General features: G+C 44.9%; 1 protein-coding gene across 4 annotated transcripts in view; it reads left to right on the top strand.

Annotated features, from left to right (window-relative positions):
• URGCP (upregulator of cell proliferation) overlaps positions 1-21,300 on the top strand; it is an 89,747-nt gene extending 68,447 nt beyond the window's left edge. For 2 of the 4 annotated variants that reach the window (XM_057549980.1, XM_007187678.3), the window contains exons 2-5: positions 2,527-2,597; positions 15,015-15,047; positions 15,270-15,308; positions 17,057-21,298. In XM_057549980.1, the coding sequence (XP_057405963.1) occupies positions 15,032-15,047; positions 15,270-15,308; positions 17,057-19,650 (2,649 nt within the window). In that variant the 5' untranslated portion in view covers positions 2,527-2,597; positions 15,015-15,031 and the 3' untranslated portion in view covers positions 19,651-21,298. Of the gene's footprint in view, positions 1-2,526; positions 2,598-15,014; positions 15,048-15,269; positions 15,309-17,056 lie in introns of all 4 variants that reach the window. The other 2 variants (XM_057549978.1, XM_057549979.1) reach the window with 2 other exon arrangements.
• The last annotated feature ends 5,223 nt before the right edge of the window (positions 21,301-26,523 follow it).

Below are 26,523 nucleotides of genomic sequence, written 5' to 3'. Positions count from 1 at the left end.
ATTAAAAAGGCCCCTTATACAGAGTCTCCTATTCTTAACATTTTAGCTCATTGACCATTCTCATTGACCATTCTTTCTCTCTTGCTGTCTCTCTCTATGCATATGCATGTGTATACACACACACACATAAATACACACGTATATAATTTTTTTCTTAACCATTAGAGAGTAACTTGCATACATCACCACCCTTTATCCCTAAATCCTTCATTGTCTTATTTCCTAAGAATAGAGATATTCTCTCACATAACCACAGTACAGCTATCAACATCAGTAAACGTGACATTGATAGCACCTATATTTCAATTTAGTCAGTAGACCCCAAAATGTCTCCTCCTATTTCAGGATCTAGTCTAGGGTTAGGTACTGCATTTTTTCTTGTCTCTTTAGCACCCTTAATCTGGAACATTTCCTCAATCTTTTTTTTTTTCGTTGGTGACATTCATACTTTGAGATAATATTGTTCTTCCCCTCTAGCATAACATTTCATTTTGGGTTTGTCCTTATGATGCGATCAGGGTTCTACATTCTCAGCCAGAACGCTGTGTAGGTGATGATGTGTCCTTCCCCAGGGTACCACAGCTGGGGGCACACATAGCCATCTGTCCCCATGGTCACTGGCTTTGATTATCATTGCTAGGTTTTATTTTTCTCCTAGCACCTAATAAGCAACCTGTGAGGAAACATTTTGAGCCTGGGCAGGTATCTTGCTCCTTGTCAACATTTTCCTGCAAGAATTGGCGTTCACTGGTGTTGCTAGCTTGAACCATTCTTGATTAGGATGATTCTGAAAGTGATGCTGTGCTAGCTGCAGCATCCTTCACATGCTGTGATAAACAAGAGCCCTCATTCCCCCCCCCCCCGTTTGTTTATCTATTGGTTCTCTATACGGGCTCATTAATACCTGTTTTTCAATGGTGTTAAATTAATTACTGTATTTAATTATATTCATGCCCAAATTGACTCACACTTGGTAGTGGGAGCCCCTTCAAGCTGGCTCCTGTGTCCTGTGACATGCCCCAGCATTTTCTTTTTTTGAGCACTTCCTAATTTTCTGAAATAAGATGCTCAGGCTCATCTTGTTCTTTTGCTGCTCCAGCCCTGGAATCTGTAATTTCTCCAAGGAGACCTGGTATCTGTTACTGTGGAGTGATATTAAAGGGTGCTTGGTATGCTCACTGGTACTATAGTGTCTTTGCTTCATGGCCCTTTCAGTGGACAGAGCTAGGAAATGTATGCACGTTTACACAAATGGATACACATGTATACAACGAGCACGCATATAGAAATCATGAGTACACACCAGTACCTCCAGTTCCAGTGTACCTCTGTGAATTCTTTTTCTAACTTCCTCCATGCCTTATTTGTACACCCTTTCTTCAGCAGTGGAACCCTGACTTCTGATGAAATCAACACATTTACTCATTCCTATGTTATACCCAAAATAGTTTATTCTTAAATAGACTATACTTATCAAGCCTACTTAATTCAGGATCATCCCTCCCTGCCCACACTATTAACTTTTGATGAACATCCTTCTAGATCTCCCTGTATACACCTATAGATAAACAGACATAGTTTTATTAAATAGTAATCACACTGTACATACTCTTCTATAACCTGACTTTTCCCCACACTAATGAACATATCATTAACATCATTCCATAACATATCATACAACATCTTTTTGTCCACAAAATGAGATCCATAGAATTTTTTTTAATGATTGCAGAATAAGACTGTACCATAATTCCTATTATTGTACTTTGATTTAAAAGGTATCCAGGGGACTTCCCTGGTGGCGCAGTGGTTAAGAACCTGCCTGCCAATGCAGGGGACACGGGTTCGAGCCCTGGTCTGGGAAGATCCCACATGCCACGGAGCAGCTAAGCCCGTGCGCCACAACTCCTGAGCCTGAGCTCTAGAGCCCGCGAGCCACAACTACTGAGCCCACGTGCCACAACTATTGAAGCCCGCGCACCTAGAGCCCATGCTCCTCAACAAGAGAAGCCACCGCAGTGAGAAGCCCGCGCATCGCAACGAAGAGTAGCCCCCGCTCGCTGCAACTGGAGAAAGCCCGTGCACAGCAATGAAGACCCAACACGGCCAAAAAAATATATATAAAGTTGGTATATATATATATATATATATATATATATATATATATATATATATATATATATATAAAGTTGGCATCAACATATTTGTAACTAAATTTTAATTATTTCCTTAGGGTAGAAGTGGAATTACTGGTCAAAGGATATGTATAGTTTTATGTTTTTCTGAATGGCTGTTTGCTCTGTCTCACAGTTTTTGAGAGTGCTGGTTTTTCTAGACCAGTGTGGGCACTTTTAAAAGCAGAGATGCCCAGGCCTGGCTTTGAGATGCTAGTTTCGAGGATCTGGAGTGTAACCAGGGTTTGTAGTTTCTAAAGGCTCCTCAGGAGATTTTGATGTGCAGCCAATTTGATAGGTGAAAGTGGTGTTTCATTAATTTAATTATAATTTTCTTCTGAAATTGTTTCAGACACTCAGATTTGGGAGAAGTGGCCCCAGAAATAAAAGCATCTGACAGACGAACAGCTGTGGCCATTGCAGGTAAAGTTGGGCTTGTGTCCACTCGGAAGCAGATCTGTTTCTTCTGGCCCATTGGGATTCTGGATTCCAGCACCACCCTGGGCTGTGGATCACGGACCTCAAAAATAAATAAGCATAAGGTTTTTATTTTCCCTTTTACAAGAAGACCCATTTAAGGGTCTGTTAAGCTTCCCTCATATATTCAAAATAGGATTCACTTTGAAAAAGGTATTTACCACACAGTTTTACTGGGAACACATCACTCCAATTTCAGCACGTTGCTGTTCCTGCCATTCTGAGCTGTGTTGAGGGCAACTGTCTAGTTTCTAAGCTGGGCACACCTGAGAGTGAACAGTGTGTTTTGTTGGGACAAGAGGTATGAAGTGGGACTGTCCCTAGGAGACTGGGGCTTGGAGTCTTCCTAATCATGGTCCTTATAAGCTGGTTTTTCTTTCTCTGGGGATTTGTGGGGGTGGGGCTGTAGCTGCCCCTCATGACTTCAGCTTTAAGGTGTGGTGGCCACACTCGAGACATCTTAATTTCTCTTAATAACTCATTTTGGATCTATCTTTCATCAATTTGGTGCTTCTCAAAATGAATGTGTTCTATTGGGTATTAATAGCATTATGCAAAAATAACCCCACAAAAATATGCAAATACGTTTGGGTTAATCCAATTTTATTTTATTCATTCAAACAAATATTTATTGACTATTTACCATGTGCTGGCCTTGTTGTAGGGATTGTGAATATAGGAAACAATAGTGAATGCAATGGCCAAAGGTCCTAGTCTTCATGGAACTTAAATTCTAGAAGGTTGGCACTATGGGAGTTCATGGCCAGTTGGTCAAGGCTCATAGCAAAGCTGGGATCAAGCAGTAATTGCCCAAAGCCCTTCAGTGTCTCAAGATCTTGAGTTGTGCTACTCAATACACTAGCCAGTAGGCACACACTTTAAAATTAAACAAAATTAAAAATTCACTTCCTCATTCACACTAGCTATATTTCAAGTACTCCGTAGCCATACAGCGAGTGGCTGCATGTTTAACAGTGCAGAAATAGAACATTTGCTCCATCACAAGACGTTCTATTAGAGGGCATTGCTATAGAAAACCAGGAAAGAAAATTTGAGAGTGGGCTGAGGAAAAGAAACGACCTTACTGGCCTACTGTGAGCTAGGTTGCGCTATTACAACAGCCTCATAAGATAGTTATTATTGGTCCTTTGTTTCATTTGAGAAAACTGAGGCTCAGAGACCTTCTGGTTTTTCCCCCAAATTCTGTCTTTGTGTGTCTCTCCAGTGAATAAGCCTTGTGTAATTATTTTTAAAAAATTTCTTCCTGAGGTATGTGAATTCCTCTTCAGTACATATTTTATTGTTAAGACTTAAAGTAAGCTCTTCAACCTATAAGATTAAAAAAAAGTTGTATTGAAGTATAATATACCTATGGAAAAGTGCCCATATTGTAAGTGCATAGCCTGATAAAGTTTCACAAACATGAACTGACCTGTGTTAACCAGCATCCAGGAGAAGAAGCCAAACAAAAACATCACCTAAGAAGTCTACCTTCTAATCACTTCCTACCCTGCCTCTGCCAGGGGTAACCACTCTCCGGACTTCCAAAAGCATAGATGTAGGGTTAGTTTTGCCTAGTTTGTGCTTTATATAATCATCCTATAGAATGTATTTGCCTTATCTCAAGTCTGAGGACTCTAATTACTTCATAACTCATTCTTTAAAAAAATTTATTTTAAATCATTAAAGAGAATTCTGGAAGATAGCACACAGGAAGCACCAGGAATCCTTCTCCCCACCTGGACAGCAGTTGTGCTGGCAGAATCTGTCTGATGTAATTATTCTGGAACTCTAGAGCCTGTTGAAGGCTTGTAGCTTCCAGGGGAAGAATTAGAGGGTAAATTGCAGTTAATTTTGGTCAGTTTCAGCTCTTAACACAGTAGCAGCTACCCATCTCCCACTCCCAGCCAAGTGGCAGGCAGCTACGCACATGATCTTAGAGCAACCTGACACAGCTTGTGGGAATGAAGGGTGGGCAAGAAACCCCTGCCTTCCAAATATCAAGTATCTATGCTCTAATCGCTGATTGCTGCTTCTGATCACAGAAGTGAAGACAAAGAGGGGGGCAGCAATTGTCACACCTCAAAACATTGTTGCAAGCCCCTCCCCCTCCAGCTGAAGTGACTTACAGGGGAATTAAAAGGACAACACCTTCTCTGCATCATTTTTTGCTTATTTCTCTTTCGTAAGCCACACATTAAAGACTAGAACATTCAAAAACAACTGCATAGGGGCTTCCCTAGTGGTGCAGTGGTTGAGAATCTGCCTGCCAATGCAGGGGACACGGGTTCGATCCCTGGTCCGGGAAGATCCCACATGCCGTGGAGCAACTAAGCCTGTGCGCCACAACTACTGAGCCTGCGCTCTAGAGCCCACGAGCCACAACTACTGAGCCTGCGTGCCACAGCTACTGAAGCCCACGCTCCTAGAGCCCGCGCTCCACAACAAGAGAAGCCACTGCAATGAGAAGCCCGCTCACCACAATGAAGAGTAGCCCCTGCTCGCCACAACTAGAGAAAGCCCACGCACAGCAATGAAGACACAACACAGCCAAAAATAAAAATAAATAACTAAAGAAAAAAAACAAAAAAAAAAAACCCAAGAAACAACTGCATATATGGGGAAAATTAGAAAGTGATTGTGCATTCCCAGGAAAATGCTCAGAAAAGACCAGAGAAGACCTTAAGTTTACACCTTCAGCGATCCTCAGCACAGAGACAGCCAACAACAATCAAAACCAAAAAAACAAACAAAAAATAACAATAGCAGACCCTGGGTAAGGTGGAAGAATCTGATTTCCAGAGTTACCACATTATTACATTCAGAGGTGTTCAACAAAAACATCATAAAGCATACAAACAAACGGAAAGTATGGCCCATTCAAAGGAAAGAAATCTATCAACAAAACCTGTCCCTGAAAAAACTGTGTCAGATATATTAGACAAAGGTTTTAAAACAACAATCGTAAAGATGCTGAAAGAACTAAAGGAAGATATGGAGAAAGTCAAGAGAACGGTGAGTGAACAAAGTGGGAATATCAATAAAGAGATAGAAAACCTAAAAATAAACCAAAACAAAATTCTGGAGCTGAAGAGTACAATAACTGAAATGAAAATTCACTAGCAGGATTCAAAGGCAGACTTGGCAGGCAGAAGAATGAATCAGTGAACTTGAAGATAGGACAATGGAAACGATCAAGGCTGAGGAGCAGAAAGAGAAAAGGTTGAAGAAAAGCACACAGAGCCTACTGGGCATCATCAAAAGGACCAAGATACTCATGTGGGAGTCCCAGAAGGAGAAAAGAAAGAGGCAGAGAGAATATGTGAAGAAATAATGGCTGAAAACTTCCTGAATCTAAAGAAAGACATACATGTAACCATCCAAGAAGCTCAATGAACTCCAAGTAAGATGAATTCAAAGAGACCTACACCAAGACACATTATAATTAAATTTTTAAAAGAAAAAGAAAAAGAAGATATCTTGAAAGCAGCAAGTGAGAAGCAAATCATTACACACAAGTGATCCTCAAAGAGACTATCTGCAGATTTCTCATTAGAAACTTTGGAGGCCAGAAGATAGTAGGCAGATATATTCAAAGTGCTTTAAAAAAAAACCCTGTCAACCAAGATTCATGTATCCAGCAAAACTGTCCTTCAAAAATGAGGGAGAGGGACTTCCCTGGTAGCGCAGCGGTTAAGAATCTGCCTGCCAATGCCAAAAATAAATAAATAAATCAAAGAAGAAAAATGAGGGAGAAATCAAGACATTCCCAGATGAACAAAAGCTGAGGGAGTCTGTGACCACTAGACTGGCCCTGGAAGAAGTGCTCAAAGGTGTGCTGCAAAGACGAACATTAGACCGTAACCCTAAGCTGTATGGAGAAATAAAGATATCAGTAAAGGCAAATACATGGGCAATTATAATATCTAGTATTATTGTAACAATGGTTTGTAGCTGCATTTTTTGTTTTCTAAATGATTTAAGAGACCAATATATTTAAATTAAAAAATCAATGTAATAGCTAGCATTACTGTTGGTTTATAACTCCAATCTTGTTCTGTATGTAATTTAGGAGACTAATGCATTTAAAGAGTTATTAGTTTATGTTTGGGGGCACGGATTATATAAAGATGTAATTTTGTGACATCAAAAACCAAAAGCAGTGGGGACAGAGTGTAAAGGAGCAGAGTGTTTGTATGTTGTTGAGGTTAAACTGCTATAAATTCAAATTAGAATGTTACAACATTAGGACATTAAATGTACTCCCCATAGCAACCACAAAATAAATTGTTACAAAATATACACAAAAGGGAATCAAGAAGGAATTCAAACATTTCACTACTTAAAAATGAACTAAATACAAAAGAAGAGAGGAGGGCTTCCCTGGTGGCGCAGTGGTTGAGAATCTGCCTGCTAATGCAGGGGACACGGGTTCGAGCCCTGGTCTGGGAAGATCCCACATGCCACGGAGCAGCTGGGCCCGTGAGCCACAATTGCTGAGCCTGCGCGTCTGGAGCCTGTGCCCCGTGACGGGAGGGGCTGCGATAGAGAAAGGCCCGCGCACCGCGATGAAGAGCGGTCCCCGCACCGCGATGAAGAGTGGCCCCCGCTTGCCGCAACTGGAGAAAGCCCTCGCACGAACCGAAGACCCAACACAGCCAAAAATAAATAAATAAATAAATAAATAAATAAATAAATAAATAAGAAAATCCTTTAAAAAAAAAAAAAAGAGAGGAATGCAGGGAATGAGGGACAAAAAGCTATAGGTCTATAGAAAATTTGTTTCTATAGCACAAACACAGAAATAAGTGCCTCCTTATCAGTAATTACTTCAAATGTAAGTGGATTAAACTCTCCCATCAAAAGACAGAGATTGGCAGAATTGATAAAAACACATGGTTCAACTATATGCAGTGTATAAGAGACTCACTTTTGAGATCCAAAGACACAAACTTGTAAAAGGAAAAGGATGGAGAAAGATATAACATGCAAATAATTATCAAAACAGCATGGCAGTGGCTATACTAATTTCAGACAAAATAGGCTTTAAATCAAAAACAGTTACAAGAGACAGAGAAGGACATCACATGTTAACAAACATTTCAATACAGCAAGAAGATATAATAATTATAAGCATTTATGCACCCAATGTCAGACTATCAAAATATATGACACAAAAACTGGCAGAATTGAAGGGGAAAATAGACAGTTCTACAATAATAGTTGTAGATCCCAATACCCCACTTGGAATAATGGATAGAACAACCAGACAGAAGATAAGCGAGGAAATAGAGGGCTTCAACAACACAATAAACCAACTAGATCTAATAGACTTATACAGAACACTCCTCACAATAACAACAGCATACATATTCTTCTTAAGTGCACATGGGACATTTTCCTGGATAGACCATATGTAGGACCACAAAGTAAATCTCAGTGTTTTTTTAAAAGACAGATATCACACAATGTATCTTCTCTGACCACAGTGGGATGAAATTAGAAATCAGTAATATAAACTGGAAAATTCACAAAATTGTGGAGGCTAAACAACATCCTTTTAAACAACCAGTGGATCGAAGACGAAATCACAAGGAAATCAGAAAATAGTTAAGAAGAGATGAATGGAAATGTAAACACACCATGTTAACAATTATGGGCTGCATCAAAAGTGGTACTAAGCGGGAAATTTATAATTATAAATGTGTACATTAAAAACAAGAAACATCTCATATAAACAGCCTAACTTTACAACTTTAAGTTGTACTAGGACAAGAAGAACAAACTAAATGCAAAGCTAGCACAGGAAGGAAATAATAAAGATTGGAGTGGAGATCAGTGAAATAGAGAATAGAGAAAATAGAGAAAATTGGTGACCCAAAAGTTGGTTCTTTGAAAAGATCAACAAAATTGACAAACCTTTAGTTAGGTGGACTAAGAAAAAAATAGGAAAGACTCAAATTACTAAAATCAGAAATGAAAGTGGGGACATTTAGAAATAAAAAATAGAGTACTATGAACAATTGTATGCCCCCAAATTGGATAACCCTAGGTGAAGTAGACAGTTCCTAGGAACACAAAGTTTACAAAGAAACAGAAAATCTGAATAGACCTAACCTAACAAGACTAAATCACAAAAAAAGAGAAAATCTGAATAGACCTATAAGGAGTAAGCAGATTGAATCAGTAACAATAATTAAAAAAAAAACAAAACCTTGCAACAAAGAAGAGCCCTGCTCCTGATGGCTTCACTGGTGAATTCTACCAAGCATTTAAAGAAGAACTAATACCAACTCTTTTCAAACTTTTCCAAAAAATTGAAGAGGAGGGAACATTTTTTAACTCATTCCTAAGGCCAACATAATCCTGACACCAAAGCCGAAATGAAGACACTACAAGAAAAGAAAACTACAGACCAATATCCATTATGAACATTGATGCAAAAATCCTCAACAAAACGCTAATATTCAAACAGAATTCAGCAACATATTAAAAGGATGATACACTGTGACCAAGTGGGATTTATTCCTGGATTGCAAGGATGATTTGACAATATGAAAATAGATCTATGTAATATACCACATCAACAAAATGAAGGAGAAAAAAACCCACATGATCATCTCAACTGATGCAGAAAAATCATTTGACAAAAGTTAATGTCCTTTCATCATAAAAAAAAAAAACACTCAACAAAGTAGGAGGAGATGGAAACTACTTTCACATAATAAAAGACACATATGAACAACCCACAATAAACATTAATGGTGAAAACAGAAAGCTTTTCCTTTAAGATCAGGAACAAGGGAATGATGCCCGCTTTTACCACTTCTATTCTATCTAGTACTGGAAGTTCTAACCAGAGCAGTTAGGCAAGAAGAAGAAATAAAAGGCATCCAAATTGGAAAGGAAGAAGTAAAATTATCTTTGTTTGCAGATGATATGACCTTATACATAGAAAATCATCCTGAAGATCCACAAAAAAAAGTTATTAGAACTAATAAATGAATTCAGCAAAGTAGCAGGATACAAATCCAACACACAAAAATCAATTGCATTTTTATACTAAAATGAAGAACCTGAAATGGAAATTACAAAAACAATTCCATTTACAATAGTGTCAAAAAGAATAAAATACTTAGGAATTAGCTTAAACAAGGAGGTGAAAGACTTGTACAATAAAATTATAAAACATTTTTCAAAGAAATTAAAGAAGATATAAATATGTGGAAAGAGTTACCAAGTTCATGGATTGGAAGACTAAATATTGTTTGTTTTATTGAGGTATAGTTGATTTACAATATTATATAAATTTCAGGTGTTCAACAGTGATTCACAATTTTTAAAAGTTATATACTCCATTTATAGGTATTATAAAATATTGGCTATATTCCCTGTGCTGTACAATATATCCTGTAGGTTATTTATTTTATACATAGTAGTTTGTACCTCTTAATCCCCTACCCCTATCTTGCCTTTCCCCACAAAAGACTTAACATTGTTAAAATGTCAGTATTACCCAAAGCAATCTACAGATTCAGTGCAATTCCCATCAAATACCCAATGACAGTTTTTGCAAAAATATAACATTCATTCTAATAGTCATATGGAATCTCAAGGGACAGTGAATAGCCAAAACAATCTTGAAAAAGAACAAACTAGAGGCTCACACTTTCTGATTTTAAAACCTACTACAGAGTTACAGTAATCAAAACAATGTGATATTGGCATAAAGACGGATATACAGACCAATGGAACAGAATAGGAAGCTCACAAATAAACCTTTGCATATACAGTCAAATGATGTTTGACAAGGGTGCCAAGGCCATTCAATGGATAAAGGACAGTCTTTTCAACAAATAGTCCTGGAAAAATTGGGTATTCTCTTGCAAAAGATGAAGTTGGACTCTTACCTAAAACTGTATACAAAAATTAACTCATAATGGATGAATGTAATCCTAAATGTAAGACTGAAAACTCGGTCTTAGAAGAAAACATTGGACAAAAGCTTCATGAATTTGGATATGGCTACAATTTCTTGGATGTAACACCAAAGGCTCCTGCAACAAAAGAAAAAATATACAAATTGGACTTCATGGAAATTTAAAAACTTGTGCATCAAAAAGACACTATCCACAGAGTATAAGCAGCCCACAGAGTGGGAGAAAATATTTGCAATCATATATCTGATAAGGGATTAATATTAGAATATATGGAGAACTCCTAAAACTTAACAATTAAAAAAAACCTGATTCAAACATGGGCAAAGTCCTTGAATAGACATTTCTCCAAAGAAGATATACAAATGGGCAATGAGCACTCTAAAAGATGTTCTACATCACTAATTATTAGGGAAATGCAAATCAAAACTATGAGATACCACCTCACACCCATTAGGATGGCTACTATAAAAATAACAGAAAAGAACATGGGTTGGCAAAGATGTGGAGAAATTGGAACCCTTGCGCACTGTTGGTGGAAATGTAAAATGGTGAAACCACTGTGGAAAACAGTATGGAGGCTCCTCAAAAAATTAAAAATAGAGCTACCATATGATCCAGCAATTCCACATCTGGGTATATACCAAAAAAAATCAAAAGCAATGTCTCAAAGAGATATTTGTACACCCAGGGTCATAGCATCATTAATCACAATAAGTAAAACACAGAAGCAACCTAAGTGTCCATCAGTGAATGAATGGATTACCAAAATGTGGTATATACATACAACGGAATATTATTCAGACTTTAAAAGGAAGGAAATTCTACAATATGCTACAGCATGGATGAACCTTGAGAACATTATGCTAAGTGAAATAAGCCAGTCACAAAAAGATAAATAATGTATGAGTCCACTTATGTGAGTTAAGTAGTCAAAATCATAAAGTCAGAAAGTATAATATAATGGTGGTTGCCAGGGGCTGGGGAGAGGGGAGATTGAGGAGTTATTGTTTAATAGGTATAGAATTTCATATGTACAAGATGAATAGAGTTATGGGGATGGATGGTGGTGATGGCTGTGCAACAATGTGAATATATTTAGTGCCACTGACCTGTACACTTTAAAATGTTTAAGATAGTAAATTTTATATTATTTGTATTCTAACACAATTTTTAAAAAGGAAAAATATTGGGAAAAAAAGCATTTTACAGCGAATAATTCTATGACATTTAGTACATTCACAAAGTTGTGAAATCACCACTTATCTATTCATTTCCAAAACATTTCCATCACTTGAAAGTAAAACTGTGTATCCATTAAGCAGTTTCTCCCATCCCTCCTTCCTCCCAGTCCCTATAGGAACCACCAATCTGTGTTAAGTCTTTGTTTATCTATTCTGTATTTTCCTATAAATGGAGTCGTACAATACGTGCCCTTTTTTGTCTAGTTTCTTTCACCCAGCACAGTGTTTTGGGGTTCATCCATGTTGTTCCTTTTTAAGGTTGAATAGCATTCTATTGCATGGATAGACCTCATTTTTGTTTATCCATTCATCTGTTGACAGACCTCTGGGTTGTTTCCACATTTTGGCTATTGTGAACAGTGATGCTATAGACATGCATGTACATGTACTTGTTTGAGTCCCTGTTTTCAGTTCTTCTGGGTATACACCTCCCAGTGGAATTACTCAGTCAAATGGTAAGTCTGCGTTTAACTTTTTGAGGAACAGCCAAACTGTTTCCCCAGCAGCTGCACCACTTACAGTCCCACCAGAAAGGTACAAGGGTTCCAGTTTTTCCCCATCCTGTCAATACTTGTTATTTTCCATCCTTTTTTAAAAATCACCATCCTAGCAGGTGTGCAGTGGTATCTCACTGTGGTTTTGATTTGATTTCCCTAGTGACTAATGATGTTGAGCATCATTTTATGTGCTTGTTGGCCATTTGTATACCTTTTGGGAGAAATGTCTATTCAAGTTCTTTGCCCATTTTTTAATTGAGTTCTTTTTGTCTTTTTTGTTATAAAGTTGTAAGAGTTGTTTATGTGTTCTAGATACTAGACCCAATCACATATGATTTGCACATATTTTCTCCATTCTGTAGGTTGTCTTTCACTTTCTTGATAATGTTCTTTGATGCATACAGATTTTTACTTTGATGAAGTCCAGTTTATGTATTTTTTCTTTTGTGGCCTGTGCTTTTGGTGTGATACCTAAGAATCCATTGCCAAATTCAAGGTTATGAAGATTTACCCTCATGTCTTCCTCTAAGAGTTTTATGGTTTTAGCTCATATTTAGGTCACTGATACATTTTGAGTTAATTTTTATATATGGTGTGAGGTAGGAGTTCAACTTCATTCTTTTGCATGTCGGTGTCCATAGCTCATTCTTAACACTAACAGCCCCAAGGTGTCAAATAGTGTCTTAAATGTCCATTTACTGCCCAATAACAAACATTCCAAAATGTGGTGAAAAACTCTACAGCGTGAGTACTGGCTACTTTAATAATTGAAAAAAAAAAGTCATTCAATTTGATGGCTGAGATGGTTTTAATTGCCCCACTTAGAGTTCATTTCAGTGGTAGGTCCTGTCCACATTCTGCCCCTTGGGTTCCATTTGAGCCCAACATCCCCACTGGGTTGGAACCCAAGCCTGTCCCACCCTGGCCAGTTCTTGTCCAACAGAAAGTATAGTGGAGACCTTGGCCCACAGTACCAAGCCCTTGCTGGCCTCCTGTATTTGCTGCTGACTTGTGTCCTTGGCTGAAGCCCTGTGCCTCCTCTTCTGCCTCTTCTGTAGTCTGCTGGTGACCAATGGTTATCTTGGCTTCCAGTGTTCTCTACTCAGAAGCTCTCCCACCCCTCATCAGCGATTTCCTTAGTCTGACAGTGTGACCTTCGGCCACTTTGTGCATCCTTGACTTTACCCACCTATTATCTCTCTGTTCCAAATCAGAGCTATCTCCTGTTACTAGCAAAGCAAGGCCCTGTCTTCTGTGGGTCTGAAGTTTATTCCTTGCTTCCAGCTCAAAACTACTCTCTCAGAGCCACCTCGACCCCATCTCAGGCTTCTCTAGGTGTCCCGTTCTCGTCTTTAACCATTGTACCTTCTCAGATGGCATTTTAGGCTCCTTGGAAAAATTCTTCTGATGTCTTTTGTCCACTGTGAATAAAATAATCTTTTGACTGCTCAACACTGTGGTTCAATCTATATGAATCTTCTGTGTCTTCTCTAGTATGTTCATGTTTGTGCTCTCCAAAGCCCCCTTCCTTTTCTCTTGTTTTTCTCTTTCCAGCTCTTCATGTGTATCTCCCAGAGATATCATCAAAGAAGACTGAATTGTTTATCTATCTGATTATATAGAAATCATGAGGGAATAAATCTGAAACTGTCAGAATTTTTTCCTGATTCATAAGCTTTTAAAAATACAATTTTAATTTTGAAATAGGTGATACTTTTACTTGGATCAAAAGTTGAAACAGGGGCTTCCCTGGTGGCGCAGTGGTTGAGAATCTGCCTGCCAATGCAGGGGACACGGGTTCGAGCCCTGGTCCGGGAAGATCCCACATGCTGCGGAGCAACTGCGCCCGTGAGCCACAACTACTGAGCCTGCGCGTCTGGAGCCTGTGCTCCGCAACAAGAAAGGCCGCAATAGTGAAAGGCCCGCGCACCGCAATGAAGAGTGGCCCCCACTTGCCACAACTAGAGAAAGCCCTTGCACAGAAACGAAGACCCAACACAGCCATAAATAAAAAATAAATTAAAAAAAAAAAAAGTTGAAACAATAAAAATATGTAGAGAGAAGTCTTGCTCCCATCATTCCCCTTTTGCTAGCAAATCTAGAGTTTTACGGTCTTTTTTCCCGATGTAAATATCTGAATAGCACTAAATTAAATAATTCAGTAATTAAAAGTACTTAGTGTTGATGAATACATTATGCTGTTAGAGACTGAACAAGTACGTCTACTTTAAGTTATAGCTATTCCCCACTCTATGCCCTCCCCCCATATATGTGCATCATTTTAAGTGATAACAGGAACTCCTTATGCTAGAATAAAAATAAAGTTTGTAGGAGGTAATCTTGAAATTAAACCAAAGAATTTATATCAACTTATATTTTAAATAGTTTCTAAAATCAAAGATTAATCTATGTATGTTTCATGAAGTTACTTATATTTTATTTTCACAAAATTTAGTAAATTTTACAAGGAGTATATTGTAGAGCAAATCATTATTTTGTGTGTAGCTATTACAACTTTGTGTCCTATTTGGGGTTGTAAACAAATGACATTTACGTAGGAAAACCCGAAGCTAATAATAGTACTCAAAATAAACATTAGCTACCATATGGTCACTTGAACTTTTTGGTAGAAGGGCCCTAACTTGCTGATGAAACTAACTGTGTGTGTATGTTTTTTTCTTGCAGATTTGGAATGGAGAGAAATGGAAGGAGATGACGGTGAGTTTCATCATGGAGGGAGAAACTACAGGCTCTGGCAACAGATTGGACTGGGGACAGAGGGCAAAGTGAACACTAACTGGGATTTCAGGTTTTGAACAACTGGGAGAAGTTGCTATCTTAGTAAGGAAGAGAGAGGGTTCTGAGTTCAGCCTAAATTAATTTGTGTCAATTCAAGCCACCTGATTTGACTGACACTTCATTTTCCTTTGCTTTTCTTAGATGGTCCGAATGAGGCTCAGGACAGTGACTTTCCAACAGGTATGTGTCTTCTCTCTGCTCTCGTTGCCTGTCCTGTTGAAGGAAGACGTCATCTGGGCTGGTAGTTCCAACCCCTGACCGCATCAAAATCGCTGCTAGTCCGTTAACCCTTTATGTGCCATGAATAATATTGCCAGAGAGACAACTCCCCGGGGACCTGGTACCATACAGAGTAACACAGAGAGTTTGCATCTTTGGAAGTAAAGCCCAGACATCTTATTTTTAACAAGTTCCCAAAGTGATTCTAAAGCACATCCAAGTTTGGGAATCATCCTTCTGATCCAGTGGTTTCATTAATAGATCTGCCAAGGGTCCCAGACTGGGCATGAGTGCATATATTAATAGGTTTGTTTGCTCTGGCTTTTCCCTGTCGCACTTAGCTACCATGCTACTTAAGAACAGTTGTTCTCTGTCTGGATAAGAAAAACAGTGTCCCTGGTTTCATTCAGGCAACACTCAGAAACCCGAGTTACTTATATGATGGATTTCTACTACAGTCTCTCTCCCCATAGAGTTCTTTTGTTTCTGCAACAAGTTTGCCAGCTCCTGTACTCTCTGGGGTGGTGGCACAGCCCGTAGAACTCTCTCAGCTCCTGTGGAGGGTGGAGTTTCTGAAGAGAGACATCAGGCAGCAAGTGGACCCCTACAGGGGAATGAGACACCTCTTTCCCAGTGCTCTGAGTCCTGCTGTTCACCAGGCACGGTCCTGAACCCATCGTATGACTTCCCGGGAAACAAGAAGAGGGCTGGTCACCTGCGCTCCCTCCTGTGGTTTTATATCCACGTTTAAGGTAGTATCACAGGCACAGTAGCTTCCTCTTTCCAGAAAAGAATGGAGAGAATCCTGGAGCTCAGCAGGATTTGCATTGATTTATTTTGTTAATATACTTAACATTTAAAGTTTACTGATTATATGCAGGAAATTATATGCAATGAAAATTGGTAAGATGCCGTGGCCAAGAACGGGGTCGGTGGATGAAACCTTTGCAGGTGGCCTACTGTTCTGAGCATCTAGTGCTTGTCAGAATTCATACTGTATCGGATGTTATGGCTGAAAATCTGAACACATAAGTACAGACTTAGGACAATCTCTACCAAATATTTTTATCAGTGAAAATTTAAAACCATATTATTGGCTTCAGTTTTGCAAAATGTTATTTATCTGTGATTTCTGTTGCTCTGTACCCAGTAGTAACTCCCTGTTTCCTTTACAAATTTTCCAACTTGTCTGTAAAAAGCAAAGAACGTTAACCAGAAAACCAAAGTGAATCAGTGATTGTGTCCCCTGTGGGGAATTCCTGGTGACAGGGTTAGGGAATCCACTGCTGGGCCAGAAGCACAGGAGTATCCTGGAGGGCGTGGAGGCGTGGCCAGAGAATGGGGCCTGTGTCCCACATCTAGGGTGCACAGCTGCTCGCTCTAGCCAATTACATTTGGGCTTGGTGTTGCTAAATCTCGGAGGTTTCAAGAGACACCAGACATTTTTTTACACACATCCTCCCAATGCTTAACGGTTGCCCCTAGACGTCCTTTTCTCTTCCCTCTCTAATGTCACATGTTTCCCACCACACTTGGATCTGGGGTGGGTGATGTTACTTCTGTCTTGGTCTCAGGTGGCCGAGGGGTGCCTGCATTTTACCCTGAAGGAGGCCATCTCCTACACGCCAGGCTGGGCTCTTCCCTCCCCACCTCTCACCTGGGTCCCTGACGCGCAGGGCAAGCGCTGATATCTTCATTTCTCTCCACAGTGGAGAGGAGCAGACTACAAGAAATGCTGTCCCTCTTGGGACTAGAGACATACCAGGCGCAGAAGCTCAGCCTCCAGGACTCCTTGCAGATCAGCAGTGACAGCATGAAGAACTGGGCTCCTCACGCTCCCAAAGACTTGCCCTGGAGTTTCCTCAGGAAGCTGCAGGCCCTCAACGCCGAGGCCAGGAACACCACCATGGTGCTGGACGCGCCCCCGGACGCCAGGCCTGTGGAGAAGGAGAGCCAGGTGGAAGAGGAGACCATCTACTGGGACACGGCCGATGACATCTCTGCGGACATCTATTCCTTCTCCGAGCTGCCGACGCCCGACACGCCTGTGAACCCCTTGGACCTTCTCTGTGCCCTCCTGCTTTCCTCAGATAGTTTCCTGCAACAAGAAATTGTGCTAAAAATGTCCCTCTGCCAGTTTGCACTCCCTCTCGTTTTGCCCGACCCAGAAAACCACTACCACACGTTTCTGCTGTGGGCCATGAGGGGGACTGTGCGGACATGGGGGTCACAGCCCCCGAGGGCGGTGGGCAGCTTCAGAGAAGACAGCGTGGTCCTGTCCCGAGCGCCCGCCTTCGCCTTCGTGCGCATGGAGGTCAGCAGCAACTCCAAGTCCCAGCTTCTCAACGCCGTGCTCAGCCCTGGCCACAGGCAGCGGGACTGTTTCTGGCATCGGGATCTGAACTTGGGCACCAACCCTCGGGAGATTGCAGACGGGCTGGTGGAAATTTCCTGGTTCCTTCCCAGTGGCAGGGAGGACTTGGACATTTTCCCGGAGCCCGTGGCCTTTCTGAACCTGAGAGGTGACATCGGCTCTCACTGGCTGCAGTTTAAGCTCTTGACCGAAATCTCCTCGGCCGTGTTCATCTTGACTGACAACATCAGTAAGAAGGAATACAAACTGCTGTACTCCATGAAGGGGTCGGCCACGAAATACTACTTCATCCTGAGCCCCTACCGTGGGAAGCGAAACACGAACCTGAGGTTTCTGAACAGGTTAATCCCCGTGCTGAAGATGGACCACTCGCACGTCCTGGTGAAGGTCAGCAGCACGGACAGCGCGGGCTTCGTGCGCAGGGTCCGCGCCATCGTGGCACACGTGGCCCGGTCCCCCTGCAGGCGGGTCTCTGTGGAGGACATGGCGAACGCGGCCCGCAAGCTGGGGCTGAGGGTCGACGAGGACTGTGCCGAGTGTCAGCGGGCGAAGGGCCGGATGGAGCAGATCACCAGGAAGATCAAGGACTCGGACGCCTACCGCCGGGACGAGCTGCGGCTGCAGGGCGACCCGTGGAGAAAGGCGGCCCAGGTGGAGAAGGAGCTCTGCCAGGTCCAGTGGGCGGGGGACCCTCCTGAGAAGTACAGGGCCGAGCTGAGGCATCGGCTCCTGGAACTTCGGATGCAGCAGAACGGCCACGACCCTGCCTGGGGGCTCCAGGAGTTCATCTCGGGCATCAGCAGCCCGTCTCTGGGCGAGAAGCAGTACTTCCTGAGGTGGATGGAGTGGGGACTGGCCCGGGCGGCCCAGCCAAGGCCAAGACCGTCTCCGGAGACGACGCTTACCCTGAGACCAAAGCACTGCGGGGCTGTGGACTTCGGCGAGCCGCTCTGGCCCGAGCCCCTGGGGGTGGAGCATTTCCTGCGGGAGATGGGGCAGTTCTACGAGGCGGAGAGCTGCCTCGTGGAGGCCGGGAAGCTGCCGGCGGGGCAGAGGCGGTTCGCCCACTTCCCCGGCTTGGCCTTGGAGCTGCTGCTGCGGGGGCTTCCGCTGGAGCTGATCGACGGGAACACGCTGAGCACGCCCCTGCGCTGGGTCACGGGGCTCCTGAAGGAGCTGCACGTCCGCCTGGAGAGGCGCTCGCGCCTGGTCGTGCTGTCGGCGCTCGGCGTGCCGGGCACAGGCAAGTCCACCCTCCTCAACACCATGTTTGGGCTGCGGTTTGCCACGGGAAGGGGCCGCGGTCCCCGAGGGGCCTTCATGCAGCTCCTCACGGTGGCCGAGAGCTTCAGCCAGGACCTGGGCTGTGACCACATCCTGGTGATAGACTCCGGGGGCCTGATCGGCGGGGTCCTGACCGAGGCGGGGGAGAGGTTTGAGCAGGAGGCTTCCCTGGCCACTTTGATTATGGGGCTGAGCAACGTCACTGTGGTCAGCTTAGCGGAAACGAGGGACATTCCGCCGGCTATCCTGCATGCGTTTCTGAGGCTGGAGAAAACGGGGCACATGCCCAACTATCAGTTCGTGTACCAGAGCCTTCACGACGCGTCCGCCCCCGGCTCCAAGCCGAGGGAGAGGAAGCAGCTCCTGGACCAGCCCAGGGATGCGAGCAGAGCCACGGTGCAAATGGAGGATCAGGGGGGCGGGATCCGGACGCTGGCCGGCCTGGCCTTTTGTGACCCTGAGAAGCAGCACGTTTGGAACATCCCTGGCCTGTGGCACGGAGTGCCCCCCATGGCCGCTGTGAGCTTGGGGTACAGCGAGGCCATTTTTGAACTGAAGAGGTGCCTGCTGGAGAACATCCGGAATGGCCTGTCCAACCAAAACAAAAACGTTCAGCAGCTCATCGAGCTGGTACGACGGCTGTGACGCCTCGGAAGGAAAGGAGTCCAGCTGCCAGAGGCCCGCCGCGCGCAGCCTGTTCTGATGCGGGCGTCCACGTGGAGCCGTGCCCGGCTCCTGAGAGGGGAGGAAAGTGACAGACGGGGCTCAGCTCTGGAGCTGCCTACACAGGGTCAGGAGAGGATGTAACCTCACAGATCAGCTCAGAGACGCTCCCGGGAGTATAAGAACCCGGGGGCAGGAGGCGTAGACACAAGCAGTAACTTGTCCTTTGTCTCTGGACTTCGAGGCCCCTGGTGGTTTGGTCTTTTGTACAGCTGCTCCCCACTGTCTGCCTCTGAGTGGAGAGTGGCTCTGGAGCACTGCAGCCCGGGCAGCTGGTACCTAGGACAGGGTTGGGGAGCCGCCCTGAGGAAGCAGAGGTCGGCCTCCCCTCCAGCGAACCTCAGCATCGGCCTCGGCGACCTGGTCCTGCCCACTGAGGGGAGGGCCCGCTGTGGGCAAGGGCTACCGTGATACTCTGTGTTGACCGACCCTGCCTCAGGAGGAGTTCCTGTCGGCCCTTTCGCGCCCACAGCGCTTCGTTCACGCCTCTGCTGCAACACTCAACACGCGCAGCGTGACTTACCTGTGCACGTGTCTGCCTCTCCCCTAGACTTGTGAGCTCCTAGAGAGCAGGGGCTGTACACTACCCAACTTTGTACCCCCGGGGCCTGGCGCACTGCAGGCACTTAATAAATGTGTGTTGGATGAATGAAACTAGTGAATGCACAAATGACAGTAATGGGCAGTTTCGGCTCTGTCCCTTAATTTTTCTGTTTCCTCCAAGAGGATCACGGTGTCTGTCGGAGGGGGTTGCTTACTAGAACATCTGAAATAGCGGACACCTGAGAGACGTGTCTTTAAAAATGCCACCACGTCCCCTCTCTTTAAGCGGAGATCCATTCTTCAGGCTGTTACGGGAAAACAGAACTAAGTATCTTCACAGGGGCTCCAAAATAGCTCCATCCTTACCCCGTTTTAGAGACGAGGCAAGGAGGCCTAGAGCAGTTCAGCAGCTCGCCCAGCCCACAGACCCGCGTCGGCAGAGGGGAGGTGATGGGGACGCCGGTGCCCTCAGCTCTGCGCCTCTGCTTCCCGGCCGTTCATCTTCCCCAGACTTCCACAGCGTCCAGGCTCACCCGCAGCCTTGCCCCTGGGTGTCGGCCCTCCATCTCACTTCCGTGCCTCCAGGGCCAGGCCTCCTCCCTGACATCCTCCGTGGCCCACTTGACACCATGAGCCAGAGCGTGGAGCGCCGCCTCTGGCGAGTCTCCAGCCGGAATCTCTGTCTGTGCTGGCCCTTACCAAGGGCCAGGGTCACCCCTCTGTGCCTCAGACCCCAATCGCAGCTGTGTCACTAGTTCTGGGAATCTCTGCTTGGGCCCTAGGGCCTCCTCCCCTCTGTATTTTGTGATTTCGGGACAATCAGGCCCCCCGGGTGGTAACCAGGAGCTTCTCTCTATTCCTTGAACGCCTCCTCCCTCCCAGGCTCGGAAAGGGAGCCCTCCGGACTGGAACCCGTGTTTGGGTGCCCAGGCTCCTCAGCCCCTTCTCTGGCCCCAGCATGCTCCCCCGATATTCAGAAAGTTGCCCCTGTGTTCCAGGAACCCGGCTCTGATGTGTGAAACGGAGGCTGGAAGAAGTGCTGCAACTCAGGAAACCTAATCTTTTGCTAATAAATTCACTTTAAACCTTTTCACTTCTGAAACTCAAAAAGAGTGTCTAATCCTCAGGCACTCCAAATTCATTTCTTCGTGGATCATTAAATAACACAAATATTAAGATGTTGGTTCACCTGGAAATACCAATACCTCTCCTTACTTTTTCCCCTTAGAGCCGTGAAAACTACCCAGTTGCCTCTCTAGCACTGTAGGAATTTCACCCAGGATATTCCTGAGCCCCAAGTTCAGGCACTGGAAATCTCTCTTACAATTGTTGACTATCAACCAGTTCCTTTAAAGATTGATTCAAGCTATTCCTGAAATCTGAAACAGGGAAGCCAGCTTTAGTGGCTCCCCACTTTAGTGGCTCCTAAGGATTCTTTACTTTGGGTCTGCCCATTGTCCAAAGATAAGGTTCAGTCACTGAGTTCCTGAAAATTAGGTGTGTGCTTTTTTTGGAAGGGAGAGGGGAGGAAGAGTTCATAGCTTTCAACAGATTTTGAAAAGGATGCAGGATCCAAGATAGATTAATCACTGCTTAGTAATCAGGAAAGTTATTCCCTATATCCCTAGGACCTAAGAAACTACGAAATCACATCAAACATTTGCCCAGTGTATTTAAACTTCCGAAAACAGACCCGTCTGAAGACTGAATGTAACAGACCTTGAGCAAGAGGTTACCCTCGGGCAGCCCCAGGCAGGACGGCCTTGGAGGACTCACAGTCAGGCAACTGAGGAATTCTGGAACTGCCTGGGCAGTGTCCACAGACCACTGCCTCTCTCAGGTGCAGGAACAGGAGAGGTTGCCCTGGAGCAAGTGATTTTTCCAGAGTCAGTAACGGTGCTCCCATCACCCGTCTGTAGGGGTTGATGTGGAATTCCATGACCTGCGAGAGGGGTTCACCTTCAGACCCTGAAGTCAGTGCCGCTCTTGTAATTAAATTTCCACAATACCCGGGTCTTGAGTGGTGCCCTGGAGCCCGGAACGCTAAGCATCAGTCTACCCTAACCATTCCTGGGTTCTCCACAGCCAGAGGGACCCCCTACATCAGACCTGAAGACATCTTAGGGTCTGAGAGGTCACAGAACTTGCCATGGGGCTACTGGGCGGCAGTGTCCTTGGAGCCCAGCTTAGTGATGTGAGAGCCTCTCAGAGAGAGAAGGGTGGCTGGGCTGCTCCCAGGGGGATCAGGAACTTTGGTGAAAGCAGGAACCACGTCGGTGATCGTGGAGTAAATGGGCCTGGGAGTCTAAGACTGGGCACAAGGGCCCCTGCCCCTCTCCCTGGAGTTGGGAAGTAGCTCCCTCAGCATAGGGAACTCGAGGCCTGGTTCTGAACTTGGTCTTGCTTCCTGCTAATTACACGGCCCTTGAGCGAAGTCATTCCACTTCTCTAAGCCTTACCCCCCGCTACTAGCACCTGCTCTGTGGTGAGTGCACAAAGGCTGGTTTTGGAGGAGCCGGCGTGTGCACGTAAGTAAGGCACCCGAAGCTGTGTCTACACCAGTCTCTGCACCCATGAGTCTCGTGCAAAGGAAGCTGTGTGCCTTCTACATCGACCTCAGACATTTTAACAGGCCAAACAGGATTCATCTTGTAATCGATCAGTGGTATCTTAAAATTTGCGTCTGTTTCTCTTTCTTAATGGTATATCAAGTAATGTCTTCTAATCGATATTATCTTAGATTTACTGAAACACATTATCTAGCAGGGCTGGTGTTGAGAAATCTGTACCAATGTAAACTTGATCTGGTAGCTCTCCCCAGCTCCTCAGATGTGAATTAGCACAGTAAAGAAAAATCCTTTCTCTCTTTCTAAGCCAGTAATAAAAAAATGATTTTCGCTGCACACCTATCCTGAGTTCCTAAAACTTCAACAAAATTACATCAGAGTGCAGCCTTACAAGTACCAGTAAGTCAGAACCACGGAAGAGAGCCAAGGTGCCCTTGGTCCTGGCTTTTGTGGCTTCCCACCCCTCCCCCACAGGACCCACACTCTGGACTCTGCAGCTTCATTCATGCTCTGTCTGCCTGGGGCCTCCTTCCGCCTGTTCTTGGTTAGGCTGGCACTTCTTCAGGACGGACTTTGATGGCAGCCCCACCTCCATTCTACCACCTAAGGGGGTCAGGGGCCTTTATGTGTTCCTGTCATGGTCCTTATCTAAGCTCCTTTTGCTTGCCTGCTTCTCTGTGCTCCCCATCGGAAGGAAGGGTACCAAGCCCATTTTTTTGTGTCCAGGTCTAGCACAGCATCTGAGAATCAGGGAGTGAGGTCTCCATGGCTGTCACACGTGAGGCCCACTCCTCCTATCCATCTACTCCAAGCCCTGGAGTTCTGATGTTCAGCCCAGGGTACCGGTGTGGCAAAGGGTGTTTCTAATTGGTTCCACCATCAGGAGACTGGACTTCCTCAGCGTGCCAAAGCTGAAGTCAGTAATTATAGCTTGGGACTTAACGCTTCTTCCTGTGCCTCAACAGAAGCAGAGTGGGGGTAGGAGAATGGAGCAGGAGCTCAAGGGAAGCATGGGGTAAGAGCCCCTTTGGCTGCCTATGCAAGAGAGAAGACAGTTCAAGACTCTGCTTTGGTTTCAGTGGTTGTTTGGCTTAGTTCCCAGAATCGTGGTTGCAAGAACCTCTGGGATTCTTCTTGGTGAATGGGTTGGTTATTAGGAGAAAACGAATTAGCAAGAGTAACATAAAGGGGGGCTTCCCTGGTGGCGCAGTGGTTGGGAGTCCACCTGTCAATGCAGGGGACACGGGTTCGAGCCCTGGTCCGGGAGGATCCCACATGCCACGGAGCAACTCAGCCCGTGAGCCACAACTACTGAGCCTGCGCTCTAGAGCCCGTGAGCCACAACTACTGAGCCCACGTGCCACAACTACTGAAGCCCGCGCGCCTAGAGCCCGTGCTCCGCAACAAGAGAAGCCACTGCAATGAGAAGCCCGTACACCACAACAAAGACCCAACGCAGCCAAAAATAAATAAATAAAATTAAAAAAAAAAAGTAACATAAAAACCATAGGATTACAAAATGTAAAGCGTCAGCAGTTCTGAATCAGAATAAGTCCATCTTGGGAGCACCAACATGAGCGGAGTTGTCTCCACTAATCCCGCAGCCAACAGGAAGGCAGAGGTCTCTGCCTGGGGCAGCTCTCCCTGAGGCCGGATTCTGGTGAGTTCCAGGAAACAAACACTGTGTTCTAGGCCGGACCGTACTCTGCAAGTCCAGGTAGGCCCCGAGTCTCCCTCTCGCACAGCGTCACCCCACAGCCTGGCCAGTGTTCTATCCTTTGATACAGGTGAGCCCTCGGGACAGACCGTCTTCAAACGAATCCAGACCACACAGCAGCCCCCTGTTTGTCTTGTGGCCCCGTCCCCTCAGAGTAAGCGCCGTGATGGTCTCGCAGGACCGGTGGTAGGAAAGGGCTGTGAGGAGCATCCCATATCCCTCTCCTGCAAAGGGGTCTCTACGGACCAGGTTCTGGGGGTCCTTCACATAAACCTGGAGTTTAGGACGCTGGTTCTCCACCTTGGCTGTATACTGGGATCATCTAAGGAGCACTGAAAAGGGACGGGTGCCACGCCTCCGTCCAGTACTGTCCTCGTGGTGTGGGACCCAGTGGGCTCTAACGTGCAGCCGGCGTGGAGAACCGCTGCTCTGAGAGCCTAAGAGGGAGTCTGGACCCTCCTGGTTGTCATGAGGAGGGCACAGGGGCTCATGCGTGACGATACACAGCGGGACGTCCCTGTCTCCTCAGGGCTCTGGTCTGGAGCCCCCAGCAGGGGCGAAGGCAGCCTCTTCATGGGAGTCCCTTGCTCCTAGATGTGGCTTCTCCAAGCCCAGGAAGCGCCCCCAGGGCCAGTCCTGAGTGGTCTGTGCCCACCCGCAGACACACAGCCCGTTCCTCCCTCCTGCACGGTTCTGAACACGCACTCCCACCCAGAGGTGCAGTGGCACCTCAGATGTGGAACGAGCGCATGCTTTGGAACAAGAAGGCTGCCACCCTTGGCTAGTTCTGTAACCCCAGGGGAGTCTCGGAGCTTCCACCTTCTGATCTGCCAAACCTGGACACTATTGCCTCCTTTACAGGACTGACGGGAGAAGCAAAAAGTGCGTAGAAACACTGTTAGTGTTTTGTTAAATAGAAATTACAGAGAAATAAATATCCTACTAAAATTTTTCTATTGGTGATATAAAATAATGTAACAGTTCATACTCATGCATTAAAATGCCCTTTTAAGTTATTTAAATTATGCAAACACATTCACATGACCCCCTCCCCCCATTCTGCACGACCCCCCTTCAAGGAACCAGGTGAAACCCTTTTTGCAACAAGGCATAGTATAAAACAAAGATAATAAACAAAAGGCCAGTGAAAGATCTAGATCAGTTTGGAATTCCTGGGAGCCTCTTCAGGCCTAAGGAAGAGTGGCAAAACTTGACCCCCAAGCACAACAGCCCCTGCTCATCTGGACAGCACCGCCTCCTGCTGCTCCGATAGAAGTCCATGCCATTGGGCTTCCCTGGTGGCGCAGTGGCTGAGAATCTGCCTGCCAATGCAGGGGACACGGGTTCGAGCCCTGGTCTGAGAAGATCCCACGTGCCGCGGAGCAACTAGGCCTGTGAGCCACAACTACTGAGCCTGCGCGTCTGGAGCCTGTGCTCTGCAACAAGAGAGGCCGCGATAGTGAGAGGTCCTCGCACCGCGATGAAGAGTGGCCCCCACTTGCCGCAACTAGAGAAAGCCCTCGCACAGAAACGAAGACCCAACACAGCCAAAAATAAATTAAATTAAAAAAAAAAGAAGTCCATGCCATCGTCACCTGCATGGAAAACCAGCCTCTTCTCCTTTCCTCTGGTGGTGTTCCACTGAGTTCTCATGAACCCTCAATGGCTGGTTCATCTCCCTAAGAGAAGGCAGATAGCAGGGACTCTATCCTTTTTTTAAAAAAACATTTATTAGCTGCTCACTCGATCAGGCATTTTACAGTGTGGTTTTCACAACAATCATCATGGTCCCCATTTTATAGATGAGAGAAGCTGAGGATCAGGAAGGGCAAGTCACTTGCTGAAATTGCAAAGCCAGGAAGCTGTATTTCAGATACCAGATCCCATGTTCCTCACCACTTTGGAGCACATCCGCAAAATTTTATCAAATTATAAAATTATCAAACTTTATGGAAACTTTAAAAAGAA

The sequence above is a fragment of the Balaenoptera acutorostrata genome, chromosome 7 (assembly GCF_949987535.1).
Source record: "Balaenoptera acutorostrata chromosome 7, mBalAcu1.1, whole genome shotgun sequence".
NCBI classification, from domain to species: domain Eukaryota; kingdom Metazoa; phylum Chordata; class Mammalia; order Artiodactyla; family Balaenopteridae; genus Balaenoptera; species Balaenoptera acutorostrata.
The sequence above is the reverse complement of the archived record's forward strand: the minus strand, read 5'-3'. Positions and strand labels throughout refer to the sequence as shown.